General features: G+C 42.1%; 1 protein-coding gene and 1 long non-coding RNA gene across 2 annotated transcripts in view; one reads left to right on the top strand and one right to left on the bottom strand.

Moving 5' to 3' along the window:
• The window catches only part of TRPM8 (transient receptor potential cation channel subfamily M member 8), a 141,930-nt gene that overhangs the window by 44,126 nt on the left and 73,992 nt on the right, over positions 1 to 23,812 (bottom strand). The window contains exons 14-18 of the mRNA XM_040440269.1: positions 10,410 to 10,539; positions 5,927 to 6,072; positions 4,247 to 4,359; positions 3,928 to 4,144; positions 3,321 to 3,412 (exon numbers count right to left, since the gene is read on the bottom strand). Of these exons, the coding sequence (XP_040296203.1) occupies positions 3,321 to 3,412; positions 3,928 to 4,144; positions 4,247 to 4,359; positions 5,927 to 6,072; positions 10,410 to 10,539 (698 nt within the window). The remainder of the gene's footprint in view (positions 1 to 3,320; positions 3,413 to 3,927; positions 4,145 to 4,246; positions 4,360 to 5,926; positions 6,073 to 10,409; positions 10,540 to 23,812) is intronic.
• Positions 441 to 18,849, top strand: LOC121007997. The gene is made up of 3 exons (XR_005780499.1): positions 441 to 570; positions 4,996 to 5,000; positions 18,840 to 18,849. It is a non-coding gene; the product is annotated as an uncharacterized LOC121007997 (long non-coding RNA).

Genomic DNA, 23,812 nt, shown 5'->3' with positions numbered 1-23,812 from the left:
TCACCTTAACCGTTTGAGGACCATAAGATTACCGTCATCAATATAAAAATAATTATATTTTTTTTCCCTTTAAGAATGTATTTGAACAATAAATAAAGCTAGATCCATTTGTTGATAAGAACTAATATTTTGACTCAAACAAATAAAGTATTTTAAGTTCTTAATCAGATGATACAGGCAATTAAAAACATTGGACAAATGCGTCCCTTGGTCGGTCCTCAAAGGGTTAACCCCACAGACATCACTGAGCTAGTCAAACCTTTTCAGTACACTTCCTGGTATCTCAAATCCTCTCTTCGTGGTACTTTGGGTCCTCTAGCAGTGTAGCCCTGCCCACCCTATCCCACTACTCCTTTTTCCTGCTTCCTTCCCTTCCTTTGTTTTTGATAATTGCTCTATTGAAAGTGCAGCCAGACAAGATTTTTGAGACTCACGGTCAACTGAATACTGTACCGATTTATTTGTACTCGACGTATAGACATAGGAGGCTCATTCTTATATGTCTTGTTTTATCTGGACATTGTATTGTCACCTTATTGATTTGTTTTCAATAAAAAATAAATAAAAAAAGTTGGTAAATGTGATGCAAAGCATGTACACCAGTGTTTTTGCTGCAAAATGCAACAAAAACTGGCACATTTTCAATGGTAAATCTGCCCAGTGTGTCTTCATTCAGCTTATAGAAAGTTTATTTGATTCTGGTTACTGGCAATGGAAAGCTTTATCATTAGATGTGGTGGTTAAAGTGTCCCTGTGCTCTAAAATAAAAAGTTTGACATGTCACAGTGACATATTAAAAGTTTTGACTGGTGAGGATCCGAGTGCTGAGACCCCTACGATTTGCTAGAACTAGAAGAAAAAAGCACTCACACAGTGAGCTATCTCTTCTCGCTGCTGAAGTCTATGGGGGAGATTTATTAATACTTTAACCCCACATTTGTGGTGTTAAAAAGTAGCAAATTGTGAGGCAGACCATATTTGGGCCAATAATTTCCGACTAAAGTGGAGAAAAAAAAGAGGTGAGGCTTAGCAAAGGGGCAGAGCCTCAGCGTCCCAGTGAATTTAATATAATTTACACAGAAATTGTCAGACATTTACACCAGAAGTTGTAGCTCAAGTCTACAAAACTCCCTAGCCAAAGATGTGGCACTCCAATGCAGATGAGATCAAGACTGGTGTAGGAAACAACTGTCTTGATAAATCTCTGTGTGAGCACTTCTTTTTCCGTGTTCTAGAAATCGGCGGGGGTCTCAGCACTTGGATGTTATGACATATCAAAAAGTTATTTTAAAATACAGGCACACTTTAACTTTATAATTTGGCTTTCGATACATTTAAAAATACACTGCTCAAAAAATAAAGGGAACACAAAAATAACACATCCTAGATCTGAATTAATTAAATATTCTTCTGAAATACTTTGTTCTTTACATAGTTGAATGTGCTGACAACAAAATCACACAAAAATAAAAAAATGGAAATCAAATTTTTCAACCCATGGAGGTCTGGATTTGGAATCACACTCAAAATTAAAGTGGAAAAACACACTACAGGCTGATCCAACTTTGATGTAATATCCTTAAAACAAGTCAAAATGAGGCTCAGTAGTGTGTGTGGCCTCCACGTGCCTGTATGACCTCCGTACAATGCCTGTGCATGCTCCTGATGAGGTGGCGGACGGTCTCCTGAGGGATCTCCTCCCAGACCTGGACTAAAGCATCTGCCAACTCCTGGACAGTCTGTGGTGCAACGTGACGTTGGTGGATAGAGCGAGACATGATGTCCCAGATATGCTCAATTGGATTCAGGTCTGGGGAACGGGCGGGCCAGTCAATAGCATCAATGCCTTCGTCTTGCAGGAACTGCTGACACACTCCAGCCACATGAGGTCTAGCATTGTCTTGCATTAGGAGGAACCCAGGGCCAACCGCACTAGCATATGGTCTCACAAGGGGTCTGAGGATCTCATCTCGGTACCTAATGGCAGTCAGGCTACCTCTGGCGAGCACATGGAGGGCTGTGCGGCCCTCCAAAGAAATGCCACCCCACACCATTACTGACCCAATGCCAAACCGGTCATGCTGGAGGATGTTGCAGGCAGCAGAACGTTCTCCACGGCGTCTCCAGACTCTGTCACGTCTGTCACATGTGCTCAGTGTCAACCTCCTTTCATCTGTGAAGAGCACAGGGCGCCAGTGGCGAATTTGCCAATCTTGGTGTTCTCTGGCAAATGCCAAACGTCCTGCATGGTGTTGGGCTGTAAGCACAACCCCCACCTGTGGACGTCGGGCCCTCATATCACCCTCATGGAGTCTGTTTCTGACCGTTTGAGCAGACACATGCACATTTGTGGCCTGCTGGAGGTCATTTTGCAGGGTTCTGGCAGTGCTCCTCCTGTTCCTCCTTGCACAAAGGCGGAGGTAGCGGTCCTGCTGCTGAGTTGTTGCCCTCCTACGGTCTCCTCCACGTCTCCTGATGTACTGGCCTGTCTCCTGGTAGCGCCTCCATGCTCTGGACACTACGCTGACAGACACAGCAAACCTTCTTGCCACAGCTCGCATTGATGTGCCATCCTGGATAAGCTGCACTACCTGAGCCACTTGTGTGGGTTGTAGACTCCGTCTCATGCTACCACTAGAGTGAAAGCACCGCCAGCATTCAAAAGTGACCAAAACATCAGCCAGGAAGCATAGGAACTGAGAAGTGGTCTGTGGTCACCACCTGCAGAACCACACCTTTAATGGGGGTGTCTTGCTAATTGCCTATAATTTCCACCTGTTGTCTATCCCATTTGCACAACAGCATGTGAAATTGATTGTCACTCAGTGTTGCTTCCTAAGTGGACAGTTTGATTTCACAGAAGTGTGATTGACTTGGAGTTACATTGTGTTGTTTAAGTGTTCCCTTTATTTTTTTGAGCAGTGTATATAATGGGGGAGATTTACTAACCAAAATGCACCAAAGTTCTGGAGCAAAGTTAGCCAATTAATATGGGCAGGTTCCCGTCACCATTTAGTTTTCTGTTCTTCTGGTCTGCCAGAAGAACAGAAAGGAAAAAAACATCCTTTATTTTGCATCCGTTTTTGTCTGTTCCGTCAGAGATCCACTATTTTGAATGGGAGAAAAATTCCTCCTCGCTGGACTTTTTCTCCTTTCTAAAATAGCGGATCTCAGACGGAACTGACAAAAACAGATGCATAATGATGCTTTCCTTTTGATGACCACTACATGATAATTGAACTAGATGGATTTGTGTCCCTTTTTAATATTTGTAACTACCTAAAGCCAGAACTAAATACAAACCTTAGGCAAGTAATTACCTGAACACAATCCCAGCAATAAAATACAAGATGGCCAGGATATCCATAATGTTCCACAGGTCAGTAAAATACTTCACCCCACTCATGTACATCTGTAGATAGAGAAGTGTTTAGCTGCCTTGGGACAATGATGCAGGTGCCCCGATAACAATATATTAGTAAGCTGACTGCAGTGCTGCCTCCAGCACATGTTTAAATGTTAAGAGAAAGTGGCCAACCCCTTTAGAGTGGTGTCACTCTCAGCTTTTTGGATGCAGTTATTTTAACCAAAGCCACATGTGAGATGGAATGGAATGAGAAGTATAACGGAAGAAATTATACTTCTCCTTCCTGCTGGATCCACTTCTGGCTTTGGCTAAAAAAAACTGCACCAAAGACTGCCACAAAAAAGCTGTGTGTGACACCACCCTTACTCAATATTTTTTTTAGAAAATTTTTAGCTTATTTTGCTATCATGGCATCCCTTGCCTTATTTGGCAAAAAAAATATTCAAAAATGTAAAATATGAAGTAACTAATAATCATGAAATAAAGAACTCAAAAATGGTGACACCTATTCTAGAAAACATACAATTAAACCCTTAGACCAACACATCAAAGTATTGTACCTGTCTGATCTCATCACAAAACAAGATAAAAACCAGCACATAGACTGCAATCTCAAGAGCATTAGGGGATCGTTGGAAATCCATCAGCAGGACGTATGCAAACAGCAGCAGGAATCCAATATAGAAGATGACCGTCCAGGAGAAGACCACAAAAGGAGACGTGAAAAAGTCAAAGTACTTTAACACAATAGATCTTTTGTCATCTTGTGGTTTTTTCCTGAGTTGAAAAGCAAAAACACTGATAAGTAACCGATCTATTATACCTTTTACAGTATGCAATAGTGTAAATTTCACTAAAAGTTAGAGAAAGTATACATACCTGAATGATATGAATCCACAGCAGATGAGAGGAAAGAAGATAAGGGACAAAAGGATCTTCCAGTTCTTAGTATCTCTGGATATTTCTCCATACCATTGCTTGGAGAGAAAATTCTGAGTCAGAATAAAAAAAAAAAGATTAGATGAGATGGGGAGTAGGTTGAAAATCTGATGAAAGCTATGATATAAACTGTCACAGGGACACCAGCGGTTTGCATTCATTAAGGTGTAAAACCAAAGTGGATTAGCAAGCTTGGAAGACTACAAAATTGAAATGCAGTAGGCTAAAAAGAAGTATTAAGCTGCCATACACAAAATGTCAATCAAACCCATTTTTGGGTTGGACTGGCCAAGGATCTAATGTGTATGGGGGCCTCCACCAACTTCTGATGGATGTCAACTGCCTGATCGATTTGTTCTCTGGTATAGAAGCCACCACCAGAAGTGTCTGATTGTAAAACTAGCCATACATTTGAGATATCTGTCAGCTGAAAGCTCATTCAGCCGACAACTATCTCAGATGCTCCCAATTTCTTCATACACTCTGAGTTTGGATGACACATATCGGATGTGTATGACCTTCTTTACTCCACTGTTGCCATTCAGAATCTCTGCATGCTCGGCCAAATCAAGAGAGCATGTGTATGAAGGGGTTGAGAGGTTTAGATGATGGCCAAACACTTGTTCAACCAACAAATGAATAGCCAGCCTTAGACTGTGCTATGTGCTAGAGCTAGATCATAGTACTAGATATAGTTTCCCAATCAGTACAATACATACAATTTCAGAAAAATGTAAAGTATAAAGTCCCCTTTACACAGGCCAATCACTGAGGCAATTTTCGGGAAGGAAAGTTCCTAGTAATGCTCGTTCCTGATAATTGTCCTACACAAAGGTGGTGCTGATGACCCAATGAACAGGCAAAAACTCATTCATCGGCTGATGCGGACACCTAAATTATCATTTATGGGCAGCAGATTGTGCAGTCTAAACAGTGATCTTCTGCCCCAAAACAATAATTCTCTGTAGGGACAATTGATCGCAGCAGTGAATTTTTGGTCCTCTACAGAGGAGGTGATTGAAGCATTTAAATGCAGCTCTCACCTCCTCTGACAAGCAGGCAGTTATCGGAAATTAATAGATTGTTCCCGATAATTGCCTGCTGTGTCGGCCCGTGTCTCCAGGCATTTCATCTAGTGAGCGCTTGGTGATAACCTGTGGAGAGAAGATGTTTTACATAGTACTTATCCTCTCTCTCTCTGCCAATGCTGTTGTCACCTCACCACCTGCACAGGCTGCGGGTTCTTTCACCCAGGTCCCGACCAGATGTTGGCCCATCTTTTCCTGTTCATGCGAATTAGAGTAAATGCAGCTGAACAGGAATAGAAGCAGCTACATCTGGTCGGGACCAGGCAAGGTAAGGTAATTACTATGTAAAACATCTTCCCTCTGCAGGTTTTTACCAAGCGCTCAGTAGACGAAATGTCTGGGAGAACTTGTATAAGACAAGTAATGAAATAGCAAATTAGGCAAAATCATAACTGTTCTTACGAAAAGTAGGGAAACTAGTTATCTAAAAAAATATGTGCACAATATTAGAACACAAACCAGAATAGCTGACATGTAACTTGATATACTAATAATAACAAGTCATTGTCACTTTAAGATTATTATGTCTTACCTGTACCCCCGGCTGTGCTATGAATTGCTGGTCTTTTGCTTCCACTGCCATCTCAAGACAGCTACTCTTACCCCAGGCTTCACAGGAATAAACGAGCAGACACTCTGCCAATTCCTCATCATTACTGTAACACTCTGTGAACAGTTCTAAGTCAATAACAGAATAAGTCAGATATAATATATAATCACAGCTAAGAGAAACGTTGTGTTAGTCAATTAAAACTTCAATGTTTTATTAAATATGCACTAAAAATCGGGGAGGAAACATGTGCAAATCCCCCAGTGAACACATACACACAAACACATATTAGGTCATTAAACCTCCAACAAGATACAGCCCAGACCCACCACTAAATGCGGCTTAAAATATCTGGTGGGAGGACACAGGCTGTATTCAATAGTGACCCACAGTAAATACACAAAGTGCTATGTGTGAGATGGTACCCTGTAGCTAAATTATTTCCTATACGATATGCTGTAGCGCAATATATAAAGATGACGGTATCACGCTATAGGGATTGTAAATCTACCATCTCCATGTATATGTAGACTCAATTCAGCTAAGGGGATGGGACCTGGCCGCACAATGTGGGTAACTTTCAAATCTCGCCCCCACTAATATATTGCTGTTTCCTGTATATCCCCTAGGTCACCAGCTAAATGGTCCAGATTCACATGTTGAACGGCTATCAGCCCTATCACAAAAACAATCAGGATGCGCTAAGTCTGTACTCTAGACTCTATTATGCATATAGGATCTATTAGTGGGGGCGAGATTTGATAATTACCCACATTGTGCGGCCAGGTCCCATCCCCTTAGCTGAATTAAGTCTAGATATACATGGAGATGGTAGATTTGCAATCCCTACAGCATGATACCGTCCTGTTTATATATTACACTACAGCATTTCGTACAGGAAATAATTTAGCTACAGGGTACCATCTCACACATAGCACTTTGTGTGTATTTACTGTGGGTCACTATTGAATACAGCCTGTGTCCTCCCACCAGATATTTTAAGCAGCATTTAGTGGTGGGTCTGAGCTGTATCTTGTTGGAGGTTTAGTGACCTAATATGTGTTTGTGTGTATGTGTTCACTGAGGGATTTGCACGTTTCCTCCCCGATTTTTAGTGCATATTTAATAAAACATTGAAGTTTTAATTCACTAACACAAAGTTTCTCTTAGCTGTGATTACATTACGAGTGTGAAACGTAAGAAATTTTTACCATCTCGCAGTGTCTTTTGAGATATAATATATAGACTTTACGTAATAGGCATTGTTAAAGGCTATGTACACCTATGTACTCATTTTGAGCTAAAACAAAAATCATTTTTTTCAGTTGGTCTTTATAAAAAATGTGAAGCCCCATTCTCTGTGCGGTTTTGAAATTCTCTTGTAGCAGGCTCTGAATTTTCACTCTGTTCCATCAGGCAGCTCAGCTGAAGGCTCCTTATCTTGGAACTCACACTCATTATAGCTCAGTTCTTAGCTTACTGATAAGAATGGGGCTTTATTAAGTGTTTATTACCTTTTAGTAGTTTAGAGATGAGGTTTATTAGATGACCGGCACAAAGTCAAGGTACAATTCACACAGCTAGACAAACAGTTATCCATTTTAGACAGAGCAACTGAATATTTTTAATAAAGACCAATTGAATAAATGATTTTAAGGCCAAAATGAGTAAAATGCAATAATAAAAAATTGCCCCTGAAGGTGTAAATAGCCTTTAAATACTGAAATGTCAAATTACTTGTACTCAGCCTTCTTGTGTGCTTGTAATTGTACCGTCCTGACTCGTGTGCTTTGCATGGCCTGCCAACTAAGGTTATGGAGGTCCATAGAGGATTCTAACTAAAACATCTGATATCTGCTCCTTCTTTGTTTTGCGGTAGAAGCTAAAAAGGTCATTGCTTAGAAATCAGGCTAAAGTTAAAATGTACACTTTTGCATAGCTAAGCTGCATTAAAGAATTACAAAAAGGTTTACAGTATTAAAGCACTGTTTTTCTTTTGTTGATCCAAGGTCCCATTCCCAAATTATTTTTGGAAACCACGGGCGAATCTAAATTCCACTCGGTCACAAGGGGAATAAAGAGACAAGAGGGGTGGGGGGCGCACAATAGGGTAATACGCTCAATACAAAATAAATTGTTTAGAGAGAAAAGGTGCTCACCTTTTTTAGTTGTGCTATGGATAGGCACAACTCTATAGTAGACTTGTAGGGATATATACCCTTTAGATCCAGGAATGCAGCCGCAGAAGGAAATTCTTTGGGATTGGGTGCCCAATCCCCCAAAGGATGATTGTAGGATAGGAGGTTTTGGTCAGGCGCAAATCACTGGTAGAGTTGGTCTTATGTAAATAAATCTTCTTTATTGCATAAATACCATAGATATGTACAAAGAACAACGCGTTTCGGGGCTCCAAATGTCCCCTTCATCAGGTTATTAGGTAACCTAATAACCTGATGAAGGGGACATTAGGATCCCCGAAACGCGTTGTTCTTTGTACATATCTATGGTATTTATGCAATAAAAAAGATTTATTTACATAAGACCAACTCTACCAGTGATTTGCGCCTGACAAGAACCTCCTATCCCCTTCCCAAATTATGATACTTTTTCTTAATATGCAAATTATGTCCTTGGTGCATTGAGGATGTCGTCATTGCTCTTGTTCCACCCATGCTTTGCTCCTTTCTGTGTCCAGTCCCTCCCTTGCTGCTTTGCCTCCGCCTGGTTCTGTCAAGCAAAGCAGTAACGGAGGAATTGGCCACAGAAATGAGTGGAGCTTAGGTGCAACAAGAGCAATTGTGACAAAGTGAAAAGTAACCAGAAAAATAAAAAAAAAGGGGGGGGGTGATAGTTTGTCTTTCACATTTTTTCATTTATTTTTTTAATAGCACCACATGCAACTAAAACATTTTTATTATGTCCCTTTTTGATTTTTATTCTTTTTTATTATCTTTTTATTAATTTTATTTTATTTTGGCCTTTTTTACTCTCATACAAAAACTTTGGGGTACATTTAACTTTACCTTTTTTTTACATTTATTGCTGATTTCCCCTGTAACTAAAGCTGACATAGTAGCCCCAGTTAACGATATTAAGGAGGCATGTACCACACCTTACCGTGTGTATAGAGAAGTTGCTGGTCATTTCCCAGAAGTGAAGAGGGAACTGCACCAGACAGGCTAAAAAGGAGGCATCTTAGCTATGATATATTCATTGCAACTCGGAGGGTCCTTTTACTTATTTTTAAAGGGAACCTGTCACCGGGATTTTGTGTATAGAGCTGATGACATGGGTTGCTAGATGGCCGCTAGCACATCCGTAATACCCAGCTCTGTGTGCTTTTATTGTGTAAAAAAAACGATTTGATACATATGCAAATTAACCTGAGATCAGTCCTGTACGTGAGATGAGTCAGGGACAGGACTCATCTGAGGTTAATTTTCATATGTATCAAATCGTGTTTTTTTACACAATAAAAGCACACAGAGCTATGGGGACTGGGTATTGCGGACTTGCTAGCGGCCATCTAGCAACCCATGTCCTCAGCTCTATACACAAAATCCCGGTGACAGGTTCCCTTTAAAGAGGACCTTTCACTAGAATAAAAAATCTAAACTAAGCATACAGACATGGAGAGCAGCGCCCAGGGATCTCCCTGCACTTACTGTTATCCCTGGGCGCCGCTCCATTCTGCCGGTATAGCCTCCGGTATCTTCATATGTTCGGCTCCACCCAGTTGAGCCTGCCGGCGTCTCCTTCTCCCAGGCTGTAGCGCTGGCCAATCGCACCGCTCAGCTCATAGCCTGAGAGGTTTTTTTTTCTCTCAGGCTATGAGCTGAGCGCTGCGATTGGCCAGCGCTACAGCCTGGGAGAAAGAGATGCCGGCAGGCTCAACTGGGTGGAGCGAACATATGAAGATACCGGAGGCTATACCGGGAGAACGGAGCGGCGCCCAGGGATAATAGTAAGTGCAGGGAGATCCCTGGGCGCCGCTCTCCATGTCTGTATACTGTTAGTTTAGATTTTTTATTCTAGTGAAAGATCCTCTTTAAGCTCAATATAGAAAACAACATTTTAGAATGATTTCATGTACCAACCTAACTGGATACCAATTTCACAGTGTAAGTGCTGTGTATACCTCCGGGACATTCTCTAAGTCCTTGCTTCACATATACAGAAAGGCAGTCATGAAATATTAATACTGTGCTGCTCTCTCTGCGCATTTCATTAGACTGTACTGTACGTCAATACTCTGTCTTGCCAAAGAACAATTGCATAAAGTCCATATAAACCGAGCTAAAAATGGCCCCATGGGCACAGGTATATTACCACTGATTAAATGCATATTTCTAATGTGATCATTTATACAAGACATTGCTTTAACTAAACAATCATCAGAGCTGTTAATCGATGCTATACAGTAATGCATTCATTCCTATTTTAAAAGATGTCATCCAGACTTTACCCACGGCTCTGGTTTCATACTCATTCGCAATCTCCTCTGATTCCCCAGCAGCATTGATATCATTTTTTACTTTGGCCAAGCTTTTCAGTAGTTTGCTTGCTCCCAATGCAGCCAGAGTGCATCCCCTTGTCTAGAAGAAAACAGTAAGAATGAATTCTAGTGCTATCTCCAACAGATGCTTCAGCACTGAACAATGTTGACATAAATATAGGAAAAACACCAATGACTTAGGGGGCGTTCACAAGACCTTATTTGTTTTGTGACCCGCAAATCGAGGGCCTACAAAACATGGATGCCAGCCATGTGCATTCCAGAGTTTCCCCTTCCACAGGTCCCACAGTATGTAAAAAATGCCTCTTTTTGTCCGCAAAATGGACTACAATAGGACATGTTCTATTTTGTTATTTTTTTGAAGCCAAGGTATAGACAAACGACAATAAAATGAATGGGTCTGCATCCGATAGGCAAAAAAAATGCAGATCTGATGTGGATCGAAAATATGGTCGTGTGAATGGACCCTTACATACAGTACATTAATGGAAATTCCATTTTTATTAACCACTAATGCTATTATAATGATATCCAGTATGTTATTCTATCTGCTTTATATACATCTAAATGTCTGAAAAGAAACAAATTAATGAGAGAAAATACTATGGTTAACTATGTAGCCAAAGCTGAAGGAGGTGTCTCCTTAAGGGTCCATTCACACTTCCGCAACTGTTTTTCGGTCTGCAAATTGCGGATCCGCAAAACACGGACACCGGTCATGTGCATTCCGCATTTTGCTGACCACACTTGGCTGGCACTATAATAGAAATGCCTTTTCTTGTCCTTGTCTGAGGACAAGAATAGGACATGTTCTATTATTTTGCGGATGTGGACAGCACCTTGTGTGCTGTCCGCATCTTTTGCGGCCCCATTGAAAATGAATGGGTCCGCACCCGTTCCGCAAAATTGCGGAACGGATGCGGACCCATTTTATGGACGTGTGAATGGACCCTAAGACTGTAACCAGTGCACCTGCAGATCCCTCTCCTGGCACCCCTGGCAAACAATTTAATTTGCTGCAGGGAATCATGCAGCATTTTCCCTAAAGTGATCTCATCAGGGGAAATGTAGTATTACACAGCGACCGTTCAATTGAATGGCCATCCATGTAATACAAGGACAGCGCAAGTCCACCTGAATGGGAGACACTCTCATTGAGTAGCTCTCTGTTCTGGCTTATAGAGGGGATGTCTATACACCCTAATACAACATATAAACAAAGGTGTCTATATGGGTTGATTCCTTCTCACCTAGTGGAGGCAGCTAGCCTATAGTCAATGTCCAATCCTTGTTCAGGCTTTCCAAGATTACTAAGCATATTGGTAATGTCGGACTGGGGTGCCTAGGGCCCACCAGAAAAGTTTATTCTGTAGGCCCACTGTAAAGCTACGTGCAAATATTATCAGCTCACACACTACCTTGGAATTGTGACCTGGATTACGCTCGTACTTAGCCTGCCCTGACCTTGGAATCGCTATTTGGAATATTCAAATACGCAGCCTGCACAAACTATTGGGCAGTGTCCAGACTACACTTTTTGACTGAGTCCTTGGTGCTTTACACTGGTGTCTCTGACCCCCGTGAGTCAGCAGCCAACTATACCAGGACTACTCCAGGAGATAGTGGCCTGGTTGGTTCTTTGCGGAAAAGTCCATATCCCTGTACAGGGGTTGAAGGGTGAATACCAGGGAGCCACCATGACAATGCCCTTAGGTTTAACCAAAAGACAACTTCCACACCCACTGCCGGTTTAAGTAAGCTCAGGCCATGGACCCTGCTGACCCATCCCCAGTGGTCTTGTCAGAACTTCTTTAAGATCCCGACCAGCAACACACAAGTCAAAGACAGATCTTGTCCTATCTACGTGATGTATCTACCTGTCTGGATTCTATGACTACTGCCATAGAGGTACTGCAAAACTGGCTGCTGCTCCTACTCTGCAAGTTGCACTGATGAGAGAATTTGGTCCTCGGTTTGATGGATATCTGAAGCAATGTTGTGATTTTATAAACCAGTGTACACTACACTTCAAGCTGCTGTCCCACTAGTTTCCCAGCGATCGTGCCAAGGTTGCTTTTATGATGACCCCCTTTTAGGTGAGACCCTGGTCTGGATCAACCCACTGTGGGAGAGGAATGATCCCCTTACTAACAACTTAAAGGACTTCCTTAAGGTTATTCAATGTGCCCAGATGCACCACTTCTGCGGCTTCCTGTCTGTTACGCCTTTTGCCAGTGTAGTTTATCTGTGCATCAATGTGCTATCAAGTTCAGAACATTGGCCTCGGAGCTGGGATGGAATAATGAAGCTCTGGTGGCGGCTTTTTGGGAAGGATTGCCAGGTCAGATCAAAGATGAACTGACTGGGTGTGTCTCACCGATTTCATTGGATGCGTTGCTGTCTCTAGCCTCGTAAATTGATCTACCATACGTTTCCAGGAACGTGCTATGGATGTCTCATACGAGAGAATACCCCTTTGTAGAGCACCCACATCCCAGAGGCCTATGTCCCCTCAACCCTTCTCTACTATGAGTCCTAAACCCATGCATGTGGACCTGCTAAGGTTTTCTGCTTAGGCATTGACAATCCAACATCTTTTACTTGTACTGTGGAGAAAAAGGATATTACCTCCTTGCTTGCACCAATAAGCCGGTTAAACTCTCGAACCTAGGGTCCATAGGGGAGATGGCCCTAGGTGAAGACTCCATCTCTCCAAGACTAACTACTTCTGTGGAATTGTCATTTGAAGGTACCCGGTTCACCATGATGGCCCTCCTAGACTCTGGTTTGGCAGGAAACTTTCTGCATCAGGCGTTGGTGGACCGGTATTGCCTTCCAGTGCAACATCTGGAAAGGCCCTTAACTGTAACTTCAGTGGACAGGAAGTCTGTTACTGAGAGAATATAGTATATCACTGAACCTTTGTGTAGGTGCACTCCATACAGAAAGAGTGGCCTTCTATGTTCTGTCTGTTTCCACTTTTTCTTTGCTTCTGGTTCTCTCCTGGCTCCGTCATCACTGTCCGGTGCTTAACTGGAATTCTGGGCAGGTGTTACGCTGGGGAGAGGCTTGTCACACCCAGTGTTTATCAAAGGTGCTTCTAGCTCAGTCGGCTACCATTCTGCCAAGCTTGCACAGTCTGTAGACGCATGCCATAGTTATGCTTATGTCTTCGACAAAAAGGAGGCTGAAACATTACCACCCCATTGACCCTATGAGTGCCCTATTGATCTCATTCCAGGAACTACTCCTCCTAGGTTGTGTTTATCCCTTGTCAGTACCTGACACCCAAGCCATGTCTGAATACATTAAAGAGAACCTGGAGAGAGGTTTCATCCGGAAGTCCTTATCTCTGTCTGGAGCTCGGTTTTTCTTTGTAAAAAAAGAAAGATGGATCCCTCTGACTCTGCATTGATTACCAGTGAATGAACAAGATTACTGTCAAAAATTGATATCCCTTGCCTCTAATCTTTGAACTATTTGATCAGCTGCAGGGAGCCAGACTGTTCTCCAAGCTGGACTTGCAAGGCACCTACAATTTGATATGGATCCAGGAGGGTAATGAGTGGAAGATGGCCTTTAATATGAGGGATGGCCATTATAAGTACTTAGTCATGCCCTTTGGACTCAGCACTGCCCCAGCAGCCTTCCAGGAGTTTTTGAATTACATCTTCCAAGACCTCCTGTAAACCTGTGTAATTGTTTATCTGGATGACATTCTGATTTATTCCCTAAACATATAGAGCCATTGCAGGCACGTACACATGGTGCTCCAGTGGTTAAGAGAAGTGTTGGGCGCGAATATTCGAATCTCTAATTTTAATTGCGAATATCGCCACTTCGAGAATTTGCGAAGATTTAGAATATAGTGCTATATATTCGTATTCTCAAATATTCTAGATTTTCTTTTCATCAGTAACCTCCCTTCTTGCTTGTGGGCCAATGAGAATGTTGCAATGTCTTTGTCTGAGCCCTAGCAACCAATAGGAAAGCTGCCTACCCCTTACTATATAAGAACCTCCCCAGCAGCCATTGTCTTCAGTTTTATGGAGTTCTGAGAGAGAGAGAAAGCAGTGTCATTGCTGTGCTCTGTGCTTTGCTGTGTCGTTACATTAGTTAGTTAGTTAGCTTATATATATAATACAGATAGTTAGTGGGAAATAGTCAGTGTAGGTTAGATCCTGATGTAGTGTAGCTGATAGGTTCTGCTGTCCATACATACATGCTGCAGACATAGTGCTGTGATGTCACAAGTTCACAATAATACATAGTGCACCAATTAGTAATATGTAGTCAGGCCTGCTAAAATGTGAAGTTGCACGTATGGCGAAAAAAAATGGGCATCATTAATTGCCGATTTGCGCAATCGCGAATATATTGGAGCACTCTATCTGCATATAAAGCTATTGTAATGTTCTGCCGTGCCAACCATTTTCTTCAGTCTCAGGAAACTTCTAGCAGCTTAAAAAATTTAGCAACAGTGACCCACGCCTGTATTGTGCTCGCAATACGCGCATATTACATTGCCGATTTTTGCAATCAAGAAAATAATCGAGAATTCGAGAATATATGACGAATATTAGCAAATTCGAATATTGCCCCTACTGCTTATCACTAGTTAAGAGAGAATCGATTGTATGCCAAATTTGAGAAGTGTGTGTTTAAGAAGACCTCCCTTCCATTTTTAGGCTACATCATATCCGACCAGGGTGTACAGATGGATCCAGAAAAACTATACGCCATCTCGAATTGGCCTCAACCCACAGGTTTGCGGGCCATACAGCGCTTTCTGGGATTTGAAAACTATTACTGGCAATTCATTCCTTATTTCTCCACTCTGACTGCACCTATCTTTGCCCTGACCAAGAAAGTAATGAATCACTAAATATGGACTGCCAAGGCCGAATCCACTTTTCAAACCCTCAAACAGGCATTTGCAAAAGCTCCAGCACTCCATCGCCCTGACGTGTCTAAACAGTTCTTCCTGGAGACGGACACATCCTCAGTTGGAGCTGGAGGTATTCTTGCACAGAAAAACAGGTACACGGGTCACTTGTGAAGGCCTTCTTGAATGCTGAATGCAACTACTCCATTGGAGACAGGGAGTTGCTGGCCCTTTAAGCTATCTTTGGAAGAGGGGCATCATTTGCTGATGGGTGCTATTCATCCCATCATTATTTATACAGATCATAAAAAATTTACATATCTGCAATCAGCTCAGAGACTTAATCCTCATCAGGCATGTTGGTCCTTGTTTTTTGCTCGTTTTACTTTTCAGTTGCATTTCCGTCCTGCAGACAAGAATGTGAAACAGATGCCTTATCAAGATCCTTTGACTCTTCTAAACAGGAGGAACCTCCGCAACATATTATAGACCTGACTTGCATCTCCATTGCTCCAGTACTAATTAAAGATATTCCTTAGAGAAAAGACTTATGTTCCTTTAGGCAGACTGGAGAAAATTCTACTCTAGGGTCATGGGTCCAGGTTGGCAGGGCATCCCGCTGTGCAGAAGACGTTACAGATCATTTCTAGATATTATTGTGGCCGTCCCTCCGTCAAGATGTTCAAGACTATGCATCTGCCTGTCCAGACTGTGTCTAGGCAGAGGCCTTCTCGCCTTCTCCTTCCCTGTACTAGATACTCCATGACAACACATTGGAATACATTTCTTACTGATCTTTCCTCATCTGGCTGCACCGTGATCTGGGTAGTGGTTGATCGCTTCTCTAAGATGGCACACTTTGTTCCTTTACCTGGATTACCCTCTGCCTGTACAACTATCCCACTTATCTATTAAGCACATTTTCCATCTGCACGGCCTACCTAAACATATTGGTCTTAATAATCCCTGTGCTGGCGGTGGATCCACCAAAGTTTCGAAGAGGTGTCGGCATGTCAGTTTCTCTAGGAGGAGAGATATACTGCATATCCTTTTCCCAGGGAGCACTGCCTGGCCTATAAGCCTCTATGCAACAGGTCTGGCACTCTCCACAAATTTAAATAGTACCATCCAAGACTTTTGTTTCTCCTAGAAACAGCAACATTTTTGTCCATTGGCTATGTTTGGTATAGGGCTGCAGTAAACGATTATTTTAGTAATCGAGTATTCTACCGATTATTTTTACGATTAATCGAGTACTCTAATAAGAAAAAATGAATTAATAGACTGTTTCCCTTTATAAAAACTCATCAGACCCCCTGCCATCCATCCCCAACACCCTTCGTTCCCCCTGTGCAATCAGCCCAAGTGCATCAGTTCCCCCCAGTGCCATCAGCTCCAATATCCCTCAGAGCCATCAGCTGCCCCCCCAAGTGCCACCAGCTGCCCCCCCATGCCACCAGTTTCCCCCTCAGTGCCACCAGCTGCCACCCTAGTGCCATCAGCTGCTCCATCAGTGCCACCAGCTAAAATTAAAACTCTCATCAGATGAAATGATGATCGTACACATCCAGCATCCACCTCACAGCAGGTCAGAGAAGTCTGCGGACAGATCTCCAGAATGGAGAGGATCTAGAAAGCATCCTAAGGCCTTTGGTAGTGCTCAGGGATTGTTGACACCATTCCTAGCATATCTCTATAGGGCTGAGTGGCCTCTGCATGGGCTGTGCTTTCAGGAAACCTATAGACAGGGCCAAACAGGAAGGGGAACTCCAGGAGAACGATCATGCAGCGATGGCCTGGAGCCACACCATAAGCTCCATTCATTTTGTAAGTCAGGTTGTCACACTAGAGCCCTGTGACCCTGCACACATCTATGTCAGAAGGCCGGGATTCAAACTCACAAACTTTTGCATTAGAGGCAAGGCACTTAACCACTCAGCTATAATAGCTGCATAGCCAGTTACAAAAAAAAAAATTGACTTCTACTGTACTGTACTTCTACTGTAGAAGTCTCATTTTTTTAATTTATTTTTTGTGACTGGCTATGCAGCTATATAGTGTAATGGTTATAGTTCTGGGCTATGATGCAGAAGCTGTGAGTTCAAATCCCATCACAAACTTTTTCAGAAATAGAGGTTAAATTATATTTATATATTTTATATATTTTTTTGTAATTGTAAAAAATGTATAGCACAAAATAAATGTGTAAATACTAGAAGAAAAAAAATATATATATACAGTTGCAAGAAAAAGTATGTGAACCCTTTGGAATGATATGGATTTCTGCACAAATTGGTCATAAAATGTGATCACAACAATAGACAATCACAGTCTGCTTAAACTAATAACACACAAAGAATTAAATGTTACCATGTTTTTATTGAACACACCATGTAAACATTCACAGTGCAGGTGGAAAAAGTATGTGAACCCTTGGATTTAATAACTGGTTGAACCTCCTTTGGCAGCAATAACTTCAACCAAATGTTTCCTGTAGTTGCAGATCAGACCTGCACAACGGTCAGGAGTAATTCTTGACCATTCCTCTTTACAGAACTGTTTCAGTTCAGCAATATTCTTGGGATGTCTGGTGTGAATCGCTTTCTTGAGGTCATGCCACAGCATCTCAATCGGGTTGAGGTCAGGACTCTGACTGGGCCACTCCAGAAGGCATATTTTCTTCTGTTTAAGCCATTCTGTTTATGATTTACTTCTATGCTTTGGGTCGTTGTCCTGTTGCAACACCTATCTTCTGTTGAGCTTCAGCTGGTGGACAGATGGCCTTAAGTTCTCCTGCAAAATGTCTTGATAAACTTGGGAATTCATTTTTCCTTTGATGATAGCAATCCGTCCAGGCCCTGACGCAGCAAAGCAGCCCCCAACCATGATGCCCCCACCACCATACTTCACAGTTGGGATGAGGTTTTGATGTTGGTGTGCTGTGCCTCTTTTTTTCTATACATAGTGTTGTGTGTTTCTTCCAAACAACTCAAATTTGGTTTCATCTGTCCACAGAATATTTTGCCAGTACTGCTGTGGAACATCCAGGTGCTCTTGTGCAAACTGTAAACGTGCAGCAATGTTTTTTTTGGACAGCAGTGGCTTCCTCTGTGGTATCCTCCCATGAAGTCCATTCTTGTTTAGTGTTTTACGTATCGTAGATTCACTAACAGGGATGTTAGCATATGCCAGAGACTTTTGTAAGTCTTTAGCTGATACGCTAGGATTCTTCTTCACCTCATTGAGCAGTCTGCGCTCTGCTCTTGCAGTCATCTTTACAGGACGGCCACTCCTAGGGAGAGTAGCAGCAGTGCTGAACTTTCTCCATTTATAGACAATTTGTCTTACCGTGGACTGATGAACAGCAAGACTTTTGGATATACTTTTATAACCCTTTCCAGCTTTATGCAAGTCAACAATTTTTAATCGTAGGTCTTCTGAGAGCTCTTTTGTGCGAGGCATCATTCACATAAGGCAATGCTTCTTGTGAAAAGCAAACCCAGAACTGGTGTGTGTGTTTTATAGGGCAGGGCAGCTGTAACCAACACCTCCAATCTCATCTCATTGATTGGACTCCAGTTGGCTGACACCTCACTCCAATTAGCTCTTGGAGATGTCATTAGTCTAGGGGTTCACATACTTTTTCCACCTGTACTGTGAATGTTTACATGGTGTGTTCAATAAAAACATGGTAACATTTAATTATTTGTGTTATTAGTTTAAGCAGACTGTGATTGTCTATTGTTGTGACTTAGATAAAGATCAGACCACATTTTATGACCAATTTGTGCAGAAATCCTTATCATTCCAAAGGGTTCACATACTTTTTCTTGCAACTGTATATATATATATATATATATATATATATATAAAATCATACTTCTGATATATATGAATGCATAATATGTGGTAAACTACTACTGATGTTTTAGCCATAATATATTTACCTATATTATAATATATAATATATTCTAAATATATAATAATATGTGTAAATATTTTATGGCTAAAAACATATATATATGTTTAAATTAAGTTTAGCCTCTATTTCTGAAAAAGTTTGTGACAGGATTTGAACTCACAGCTTCTGCATCACAGCCCAGAACTTGAACCACTACACTATATAGCTGCATAGGCAGTCACTTAAAAAATATATATATATGAGACTTCTACTGCATAGGTCTCAGTAGACGTACAGTAGAATTTATTTTATTTTTTTTAAGTAACTGGCTATGCAGCTATTATAGCTGAGTGGTTAAGTATATGTGACGAATACCGCACCTCGCTGCCGCCGGACGTCAAGTAAGTAGAGCTAGCGAGATACGGTATAGTCACTGGTTACCAAGGTGTGACGTTAGATCGTCCCTGAGGAGCAGGTAAGGTCAGCTTGGTACAGTGTTCACAGATGCCTCCTGTCCACACGGGCACAGAGAGGCAACAAGCTGAGGGAGCCTTTTCACAGCCCCAGTGAAACAGCGCTTCCTCAGCCCGGGTATACTGCCACCAGTTTCTCGTTTGATATAAGCCCGGTCCGCTAACAGGATTATATAGGGTGAGAAACCAACCCGCAGTAGCGTATAACTAGGCCTAAACACGGACGTGGGGATTTGTGATCAAGATACAAGACAGCACAAGATTAAATTATATATTTAATCACCTTAAGGGCTCACTCGAAATAACACTATACACACAAAGAATATATACAGTGGTCTGAGGTTGCAAATACAGGTAGTATGGTACAAACAGGATTAAACAGAGCAAAAAGTCAGTTTACCAGATGGATGAGTCCTTTGGGTTAGGATGAGTTCTTCGCTGTAGTCACATGGGAGGCAGTGATGTCAGCAGTTTGCAGGTCCCTCTAAACACATGGCACGATGTAACCCCCTTCAGAGAAAAGACACGCCCGCTTGCTTGCATGGACCTTTTGACCTGTAGCCGTCCCCTCCCCTCTCCGCCTCTGGGAGAGGTCCCCCCTCCCTGCTGGCCCTGGCAGCCCAACGACCCACAAAACCCCTTAGGGTTCATAGCTCCAGACCAGAATGTCACAGGGAGATGGTTATGGGACCAGCAGATCCGCCTAGTTTCCAGCTACAGGTAGAGTCCAAACATGGTACCATTATTTGGTTTCTGTGGGGAGATATGTGTATATACCCTCCCTGGCATCCTATTACCAAACTACAAGTAACAGCCTGACCGTCTTGGCCACAGGGACACACATATCTAAATGACTTATGTATGTGATGCACGGGCGATTCATAATTCCTTATGAATCGTCGGTTCCATGATGTCTGATACTTTCGATTGAACTGGGGAATGGCCTAGTCCCCCTGCAGTTTTTTTTTCCTGTTCCATTAGCTGGGTTCCTGGCTGGCTGGAGTAGGTTCTATGTGTAAGCAAGTGGTTTGTTTGAATCCAGGACCCCCTGCGGTGCTACTCCCTCTGCTATCAGACAGCAGATGGCTGGTGTGAGAACATGGCTGACATTAAATAATAATCCATATTTCTCACATGCCTTGCCTCTAATACAGAAGGTCATGAGTTTGAATCCCGGCAGAAACTTTTCTGAAATACAGGCTAAATTAGATTTAAATACACTGGGGTGTCCCCAAGCACTGACTCCATATATGGACATTGCTATATATGGAATAGGAGCAGGGACTTCTAAGCCGAACTAGAGTCCCAACACCCTCCCCCTCTTCAGAGCAGGGGGTGCCTGGGGTTCTCCCATTGACTTCCATTGTGCTCGGGTGCTCGGTAGAACACCCAAGCATCGCGAAGTGTTCTACTCGAGCACACAAGCACTTTGGTGCTCGCTCAACACTAGCAACTAATAATTATATGTAAAGCCATTTCAACGCTGGAGAGCCAGCTATTTTTTAGCATCTTTTTGAGTGTAAACGAGGCTACATATATTGTCTTACACTTGGACTTTAGTTTTTTGGTGGCCTAATTGATACACTGTACATTTCAAGTGACTTTTGAACAGTTAGTCACTTGATATATTGTTTATGATTGATGAACTGAACTAGTGATCCTGGAACAGGTGGTCACTAACTTGCTTTAGTCATTTGAACCGGAGTGACTCGAGACCCCTCCACTTATATGTCTTTTAAGTCTGTGACCCTGTAATAGGTGGATACACAGGGGGTCCCTTGAGTCTTCTTTGGTAAAAAACCAGATCTCTGTACACTACCTGTGTAGCTATATCTTTGATACTTTAGAGCTACCTCTTTGCAGAATTTGATTGGTTGACTGAATGTGATATTTATATTTCAGCCAACTCAGTGACCGATACAATTTAAGGTTTTAGTCCCCTGAAGATTTGCTAACCTTCAAGGAAACGCGTCGGGACATTTTCTCATTGACTTGGGACTTATCATCTATTCCTGAGCATTTTTACCTATAATTACAGTAAAGTTGTTTAATTATAGGTCGCTATATGTTTTGTTTGTCAGTCCTTACTGCCCTCCTTTCTCTCATAATTGTCTGTTTTCCCCTAGTTAGGGACCACACTCTATCTTTCGGACAAAGCTGGGCAGTCCATGTTTAGGCAGGGCCATCTAGGGTCTGTGGTAGATTATATGGAGTGTTGAGAAGTTAGGTTAAGGGACCCCTAGGGTTATTGACCCAGCAGTGTGTCCCTCTTACTACGCATCCTTTCTTCTCAAACTATCTTTATATCTATCCCTTCTCATTTTTTGGTCCATACCTCACTCTCCGGATTGGCATCTGCCAGCGGAGATTTGTATGTAGCATCTTATGCACTCAGTCTAGAGATTTTTTCTATATACTAAGGGCCCATTATTTTAATTTTTGATACTAATAAATGTTAAGTATTAATTCAGCAACCCACTATTGTGAAATTTCTATTGGATAAAGGGTTTAGCCCACTATAATAGCATCGGTTTGATCAAACCTTCCATTTTGGTCGTGTTAAGTAATTTTCATTTTTTAGAGTATGGCTGGATTTCTTTCTACTGGCGTCGACAAACAATTATTACTATCTGAGGCTAGTGAGGTTTTCTCTGAGAAAACACTAGTCCAGAATAAATATGCACCCTCGTTCAAGGCAGCATTTAAAGATCTTACCAAAATCTACAAGGAGCAAATTACTTCATGGTGGGAGATTCAGTCAATTGAAAACTACCTGAAGAATAGAATTGTCCCTAGAGGATTGAGGATCACTTTGATGCCAGCTAATAGATGCAGAACCGCTTCATTGAGTAGTAAATGGGAGGAGGAAGCCACCAAAAGCTCGTTGCGGTTCATGCAGCTATTGCTGGAGGAGGAGAAGAATAATCTTGTCGTTCTAGAAAACAAACTGAGAGAACAGATAGAGCTCACCCAAAAATTTAAAACCGAAACTGAGTTCAATAACAAGGAATTACAACTTAAAAATGCTTTGGAAAAATTCCAGTTCCATCTGAAAGAACGGAAGCATCGTCAATTCAATCGTGATCTTCAAGACTTTAGGGAAAACCGAGTTTACTCCACTGTAGATCGAGGTGCATCACAAAATAAAAGACCTGAGACGGATGTCACATCCAGTGATACTGATGCCTCTGAAAATGGGAGAGAGGCAGGCCACTACAACAAAGGTAGGGGCAGAGGCCGACAGAAGACAAGAGGTCGTAGGGGAGACAGGAACAACTTAAGAGGTGGTCAGACTGGTGGTGGATTTGATTTTTTAGAGACACCCTATCCACTTCGCAATCGGGGCCCTCAAAAACTACCTTCACAGACAACAAGGCCCCAGATAAACACAGCCAAATAGTGAATCTTTCGAGTCAGTCTTTGCAGGATTCAGAGTTAGGTATCCTAAGCAAAGGCTTCTCTTTTGTCCCTGTATCCAGTTTTGATCTTTTCAGTTGGGTGAGGGACATCCACCTCTTTGCGAGGAAACTCAGGTGGCGCAAACATTTTGCGTTAGTTGAGAAACGTGAAAGCAGGGAGATGGGTGTCTCGCCAGAAATTTTGAAAGATGTCCGTCTCTTATTTAGTCTCAGTGATAGTACACCTCAGGAAGGCAAGGGTCCATTTACCACCTTAAAAAATAAAAGTGTTAAAACCCCACCGTCGGGGGACCCTACCTGTATCGACGTATTTGTCAATCAGGTATGCCGGGATTTGTCAAAATTGGTACCTTCTTCACATGACTTCAATTGTAGCAAAGCTGAATACAAATCTATAAAAGATCTTGAACAGAAGAAAAATCTGACCATCAAACCCTCTGACAAAGGGGGGAACATTGTCTTGATGGACACCATTGACTATAAGACAATGTGTCAGACCTTACTCAGTGATGGTGACACTTATGAAAAATTAAGTAGTGATCCCACTGGTATGTTTCAGCAAGAACTGATTTGTATTCTACGGGATGCCAAGGCAAAGGATCTGATCTCAGGGGAGGAACTTGATTTCCTTTATAAAAAACATCCAACTATAGCCACCTTTTATAGTTTACCCA

The sequence above is a fragment of the Bufo bufo genome, chromosome 7 (assembly GCF_905171765.1).
Source record: "Bufo bufo chromosome 7, aBufBuf1.1, whole genome shotgun sequence".
Lineage (NCBI taxonomy): Eukaryota > Metazoa > Chordata > Amphibia > Anura > Bufonidae > Bufo > Bufo bufo.
This window is presented reverse-complemented; position numbering and strand designations above follow the sequence as displayed.